General features: G+C 40.2%; 1 protein-coding gene across 1 annotated transcript; it reads left to right on the forward strand.

Moving 5' to 3' along the window:
• The first annotated feature begins 4488 nt into the window (after positions 1 to 4488).
• Positions 4489 to 7282, forward strand: LOC106812651 (atrial natriuretic peptide receptor 3-like). The gene is made up of 5 exons (XM_014816573.1): positions 4489 to 4627; positions 5525 to 5745; positions 6402 to 6446; positions 6941 to 7076; positions 7227 to 7282. Exons 1-5 carry the CDS (start codon positions 4489 to 4491, stop codon positions 7280 to 7282), a joined length of 597 nt encoding a protein of 198 aa, XP_014672059.1.
• The last annotated feature ends 577 nt before the right edge of the window (positions 7283 to 7859 follow it).

Raw genomic sequence — 7859 nt, forward strand, 5'->3', positions numbered from 1 at the left:
GTCCATTCTCGCAGCCACAGAGCGAGGTAGCCGAGAGGCCAGATCAGTGTTCACTCTGCCCTCCCGCGTCACCAGGGCTGGCCGACGAAGCGGAATAACTAGAACGAACGCGAAAAGGAACGCGATACGTCGCGTTACAAGAAAGAGTGAGAAATGAAGAACCGTGGGATGGCATACTCACTCGATTCGATTCGTTTGGACACAATTCATTTTCGAAACCACATACAAGGAATATCGGGCGGGGCATGGCTGATGCACGCACGCTTGCGGGCCAGCGAGGTTCACAAAAGAACGGAAGATCTGCCAGCACCAGATGTTTTGAATGAGTTAACGAAACTGTGCTGCTAACCACGTTTAGGTTTTTTTTGATTTCATGCCCACGATTGATCGCGATGAGCGATTGAAAGAGTAAAAATATCATTTCGCTCATCAAAAGCTCATTAATTATAATTTAGAATTATCTTTTCGTGAAATTTGAATCGCGTTGAGGGACACGGCTGACAGGTTGCGTGCCTTACACCACGATCTCTATATCACTGTTAACCGCGATTATAGAGATAATCTATTTATCCAGTTAGGATATAGAGATCAGTGACTCATACCCGTTCGCCATTCTCCGGATTGACAATCTCTGCGATTTTGACAAAGCAGATTGAGCATTGAGCACTATGTGCGTTTTTAAGTCCCCTTCACAATGGGCCAGTAACGATTCGTAAAATGCATTCAAACGCGGAAAATTTCGTTTTCAATATTATTTTCCGTTTAGGGTCCGCTCAGTACGAATTCGTTTATGATGTTATATTATGATTTTATCCCATTTTGAAATTATGACTACTATATCATCATCATTATTATTATTAATTATTATTATTAATTATTATTAATATTATTATTAATTATTATTATTATTATTATTATTATTATTATTATTATATTACATTGTCATTGTGAGGATGATCATCGTCTGAAGCATACTTAGTACTTACTCCGTTGATAGCTCGTTGCGGCTTTCTTGTATAAACGACCAGTTAAGGATGATTAGATCTCAGCTCTTGGTGCAGCCATACAAGCTCGAATATGTCAACGAAGCCTGAAGCGAACCTTCTGAACGGGCCTAGGATTCTCGTCATGGTGTGTACATGGACTTTGTCGAAATTCGGGTCGGCGCCACAGCGATACGAGGAGGAATGCTCCAGAATGCAGCTAGCTTGGGCCACAGGCTGCTGCTATGAGAAATGTGTATTATCGTGGCGCTAGCAGCCTTTAAGAAATATACCTACATTTTGGGGTTCAGGGGGTAGCGATACAAGGTTGCATTATCAATCTCGATGTTTAACGATTGTCATCCTATATTAGTACTTGGGAGAAAAATCGTTGGATTTTCTTATCGCGCTGCAAAATAACTGAATATTAGCGGGAAAACATATTGGAATGGAATTGTTAAAGCCAATAGACTAAGTTACGCGTGAGAATTTAATCTGTCTGTAAATGTCTTATTGCGTGCCTTCTCTCACCAAGTCATAGATCAGGCGTCAATTATTCGAGATGTTCAAGATTGGAAAACGAGATGCCGCTTAGAGCCTTAGCGAGCGTTTCTAACGATGGCCCCGTCATCAAAAAGATCATATACTTAGTCGTTACTAATTAGAAAATGTCATTACTTATACACGACAATTCACAAAAAATTGTGACATCTTTGACTTTTGATATCACCTCTACTTGTTATGTTTCTGACTTCAATGACCCTCAGGTGCAGTAAAAAACCGCACTGCGAGGATTCATTTGTTCGCTGTCCCTGTGACATTTCAGCAAGAACAGACCACATCAGGCATTGCATTTAGCGATGAAACAAACTCGTCAATACTGTTGTAGTTAATTAGCATTCGGATGCGGAGCACCAGTCTTTTCCACGCACGTGGCATACAATATAACAATGTCTTAAGGCGTTACATCGCTTTTTAATGCAGCCTGGTGCAGCAGTTTATTTACACCGCCCGTCCCTCTCTCTCTCTCTCTTCTTCCCCTGTTGTATATCTCCTATCTGTTACTATCTATTCTATTACATCTACACCATCCATCCATCCATCCATACATCCATCATCCATTCATCTATCTATGCTATCTATCTTTTCGCTCCCACCCTATCTCTCCTCCTCTCTCGTTCTCTCTCTCTCTTTCTCTCTCTCTCTCCTCTTTCTCTCTCTTCTCGCCTCTCTCTACTCCTCTCTCTCTCTCTCTCTCTTCTCCCTCCTCTCCTCTCTTCTCTCTCCTCTGGGAATCTTTCTTCTCTCTCTCTTCCTCTCTCTCTTTCCTCTCTCTCTCTCTCTCTCTCTCTCTCTCTCTCTCTCTCTCTCTCTCTCTCTGGGAATCTCTCTCATAATATTACATTATACTAAAACATCTATCGATATCTGGATAATTATAAATTTCTTTTTAAAATAAATTTCATACATATACCCTGAAATTTAATTATTTACCATTTCATTAGTTCATGAATTTAATATTTTCATTTCAACCATATTATCTCATCATACTCAACTTAAAATACAAATGACTAATAAAGAGATAGAGTAAAGATCCTGCGTATTCTCGAACGGAGAGTTGATGACAGGGAGGATATGAAGAGGAAGAGGAGAGAGGAGATGAGGAGAGAGAGAGGATTTGTGGTGGGGATAGCGAAAGATAGATAGATTTTAGATAGATGGAATGGATGATGGATTGAGTCATGATGGATGGAATGGATGGAATGGATGTATAGATGTATAGGATAGATGTAGACAGATGGGAGGATTACCAACGGGGTTAGAAGAAGAGAGAAGAGAGGAGGGGACGGGCGGGTGTAAAACTAACTGGTCTGGGCAAAAGGGGCTGCAAATTCAGCGAAGTTAACGCTTTAGGACACTTGCTTAAATTTGTTTTTTGCCACGTGGGGTATTGGCCTGGTGCTCGCCTTATTTTCGCAACATCTTATACGCTATCTCTGACGCCAGTTCAACAATTGGCGGCGTTGTTTCAATCGCGTAAACACATTTTTTGCCACATTGCCTGTGGTTGTGGGCCCACATCTGGTTTCCTTTGCTTGAACAAATGTCACAGCGCGAATGCCTCCTCAAGTTGCGGTTTACTGCACCCATTGGTGGTAATTGTAAGCCTAAGTAAAGATTACAGATAATATAGTATACTATATCTCTCAATCTCTCTCTAGAGAGAGAGAGATTGAGAGAGAGAGAGAGAGATTGAGAGAGAGAGAGAGAGAGAGAGAGAGAGAGAGAGAGAGAGAGCGCGCGCGCGAGCGATGGATGTATGGATGTATAGATCGATAGATAGACAGACAGATAGATAGACAGATAGGAGATAGACACAACGGGGAAGAAGAGAGAGAGGGGGGACGGGTGGTGTATAGAAACCGCTGGCACAGGCTGCATTAAGCGATGTACGCTTAATATAAGGGCTTTGTATACGCTTAATAACAGCTCTGTATAAGCTCATATTAATAATGTATATATTATGTAATTATATATATATCATCAAGAGTGCATAATAGAGCACTCTCTATTATGCACTCTTGATATAATGTAATGTATATGTAATGTATAATATAATGTATGTGATATAATATAATATATTATGAGTATAATATAATGTATGTAATGTATAATATAATGTAATTAATTATATTAAAATTATATTAATAATAATATACGCTTAATATAAGGGTATTGTTATATTGTATTGCCACGTGCGTGGAAAAAATGGTGCTCGCATCGATCTAATAACTACAGACAGTTATTGACGAGTTGTTTATCGCGTAAATGCAATGCCAGTGTTGATCTGTTCTTGCTGAAATGTCACAGACAGCTAACAAATGAATCTTCCAGTGCGGTTTACTGCACCTGAGGGTCATTGTCAGAAACATAACAAGTAGAGATGATATCAAAAGTCTAAGCTGTCTCAATTTCTTATGTGAATTGTAGTGTATAAGTAATGACATTTTCTAATTAGTCACGACTACGTATATAATCTTTCTGATGACGGGGCCATCGTCAGGAACGCTCTAGGCGCATATCGTTTTCCAATCTTGCGCTCGAATAATTGACGCCTTGACCTATGACTGTGAGAGACGGCACGGAAATAAAGACATCTACAGACAGATTGAATTCTCACGCGTACTATTGATTTACAATTCCATTCAATATGTTTCCGTAAATTCAGTCATTTTTGCACCGATAAGAAAAATCACAACGATTTTCTCCCATATAATACATGGAAATGATTACAGGAATGATAATCGTTATAACCGAATCGTTATATACCCCATTAACCCCCAAAATGTTAGGTATATTTCTTAAGGCTGCTAGCCACGATAATACACATTTCTCATCGCAGCTGCTAAGCCTGTGGCCCAGCTAGCTGCATTCTGGAACATTCCCCTCGTATCCTGGGTGGCGGCCGACCCAGAATTTGGCGACAAAGTCATGTAACAGCACCATGACGAGAACCCTAGGCCAGTTCAGAAAGGTCGGCTTAAGCTTCGTTGACATATTGGAGTTTTATGGCTGGCAAAGAGCTGGAATCCTATCATCTAACTGGTCGTTATACAAGAAAGCCGCACGAGCTATCAACGATGGTAAGTACTAAGTAGCTATCAGACGATGATCATCCTCACAATGACAATGTAATATAATAATAATAATAATAATAATAATAATAATAATAATAATAATAATAATAATAAATAATAAATAATAATAATAATGATAATGATGATGATATAATAGTCATAATTTCAAAATGGGATAAAATTATATATAATATAACAATCGGTTACTGACGGACCTACGGAAAATATATTGAAAAATAACTTTTCCGCGTTTGAATGCATTTTACGAATCGTTACTGCCCATTGTGAAGGGAACTTAAAAACGCACATAGTGCTCAGTTACGTAAGTTAATAATATAATAATTGTCGCTACGTATCGTATTTACAATAGTCCACACTTATCGCAGTCGCGCGCTACTACTATTTTCGTCAGTTTTCGAGAATTACAACATCACTGTTCCATTCTCCGCCTCGTACGCCAACGTCAATCAATAACACTCTCACCAAGTTGAAGACGCTCACACGAAGTAAGTGTCCACGCTGTTCGGACCCCATAGTATGCAGCCTGTGATATCGTATACGCTATAGTCTATACTACATATAGTTAAAATATGAGATAGTGGGGCTGAACGTAGAGATAAATAATTATGTTTATGTATAATATTAGCTCAAAGAAAGGTCATGTATTAAAGAGATTGTTGTGTAGAGATGATCAAACCAGCTTCATGGAGCTCGTATAATACATGCTGCTGGACCATCTTCGCGTTTCAATCTCACATAAATAGTGTTCAGGCAAACATGAGTTATCCGTCGTTAACGAACGCAAACGACATCGCATCAGTCCACCCGACAACCAGACAACGAACTGATACTCGCATCAACGCAAGACGCCGTCAACTTGACATTCAATTTATCATATTCTAGTCATCCTGCTTGTAATGCCGGCGACGGACCGTCGCGATATCATGATGCACGCGTACTTGACGCATGACTTGATACTTGACGCATACATGACGAAAGGCGACTACGTTTTCTTCATCATAGACATGGTACCGAATGATGACGTTATCGGCTCGGCGCAGACGTGGTGGGGTACAGACAACCGCAACGAGGAAGCGAGGCAGGCGTTCGAATCCGTATTTCGCGTAAGCTAAAGTTAACAAAGTTACCCTTTCCACGCGATGCCGAGTCAACTAGTTGTATTGATTAAAGAAGAAAAACATCGATGAATTCGCACCGTAACCGCCTCGGTTACGGTGCGAATTCATCGATGTTTTTCTTCTTTGATGTTTTTCATCAAATGTATCGATCATGTATCAAATTCATCGATGTTTTTCAACTACATCAAATGGTAGTTGGAAATGTTTCCCAACAGAATGCCAGGTTAGTAGAGAAGAACGATTTTGTGTAGTCACACGTTCTTCTTCTTCCCGCTCATATACCATTCCCGGTTGTTTTCCCGCAGCCATCCTTTAAGCGTTAGGGCTTTCAGCCTGGCCGTTTCTCCACAAACAATGGTTTCAACCCCGCGCCGGATTATCCTCTAAATTCATCAATAATTCATAATTATCATCATTAATTAATAATTATTAATTCATCATGATCATTTATCCCGGTATAGATGTCCATGTGGCACACAAGCAGTACGTTGTTTATGTGCACGTCCTGTGCTTTCAGTATACACCCGGCTACGATTATGTCTCTGCCTGCATGCCGCAATTAATGTATCAAAGCGATCAAATACATCGATATTCTCTTCAGATGCATTAACATATGAACGTTCCAATACTTTTCCTCACAGATCAGTCTCGCTGCCCTGACTGAAACACAGGTCAACCAGTTCAGAGTAGAAGTGGCTATGCGCATGCGCCGTTCACCGTAGAAGGACTACATGTCAGAACTCTGGATGGATAACATGGTAACACACGCGGGGATGCTTGGAGTGCGGCGTAGAATGTTTTTTCGTTCGTGGGAGGTGACATGACCGTGAATAAATGCCCACGTCAAGCAAAAGCTATAATTGGATTTTATGGTCGGGACTCTGGATGGATATGTTGGTAACACATGCTGAGTACAAGCGTGTATTAGAATCTCAAAAGGACATTTAGTAAAGAGTACGTGATGTAATAATAACCCCATTTTCGAAGCTTCGGTATTAAAAATTTTTGTTGCCGGCATTGATATCTATCCTCGGATCAAAATACTAGCACAGAGTCATTATGCGTCTCCCTAATAGATTGAGAGTGCAGTTCAGAGAAATAAAAAATAAAACATGAGTCTGTAGCCTTGATATGAACCCCCATTTTAGATTGAAATTAAGCGAGTGTTTTGACATTTTAGGGAGACAAGTACTCACCTTTCTTACACGATGCGGTTACACTCTACGCACTGTCACTGAACAAGACATTATATCAGGGGGCATACTACAGAAACGGCACTCTCATTCTTGAGAATGCCAAGCACATATATTTCAAAGGTAATGTATGTGGTGCCAGTTTTAACTGATGAATGTCAAGCTTAACAAACTAAACATTTTGTTCTGCAATCACCGCGTGCAAAAATGCAATTACGCGAATCAGAGTAAAGTTTGATAAAATACTTTATGATTTGATGCTTGAATGCGCAGGAATTTCCGGCGACGTGTTGATCAATGACAACGGGGATCGCCTACTTGATTATTGAATCACTGATATGTCACCAGATGGCGTCTTTGTCAAAATCGCAGAGATTGTCAATTCGGAAAATGGCGAACGGGTATAAGCCACTGATCTCTATATCCTAACTGGATAATAGATTATACTCTATAATCCGGTTAGTATATAGAGATCGGTGGTGTAAGCACGCAACTGTCAGCGTGTCCTCACGCGATTCAAATTTCACGAAAGATAATTGCTAAATTATAATTAATGAGCTTTTGATGAGCGAATGATATTTTTACATCTTCAATCGCTCATCGATCAAATCGTGCATGAAATCGAAACCTCAAACGTGTAGCATCACAGTTTCGTTAACTCATCTCAAAACATCTGGTGCTGCAGATCTTCCGGTTCCTCGGTGAACCTCGCTGGCCCGGTTCCCGCTCCCTTCAATCAGCATGCCCCGCCCGATATCCCTGTATGTGGTTTCGAAAATGAATTGTGTCCCGACGAATCGGGTGAGTATGTCCAATAGATATATATTTTTTACTCATATCGTTATCTCTCCTCCTCTCTCTTTCACTTCTCTTTTCCTTTCTCTCTCTCTCTCTCTGTCTCTCTCT

The sequence above is a fragment of the Priapulus caudatus genome, unplaced genomic scaffold (assembly GCF_000485595.1).
Source record: "Priapulus caudatus unplaced genomic scaffold, Priapulus_caudatus-5.0.1 Scaffold671, whole genome shotgun sequence".
Classification (NCBI taxonomy): Eukaryota; Metazoa; Priapulida; class Priapulimorpha; order Priapulimorphida; family Priapulidae; genus Priapulus; species Priapulus caudatus.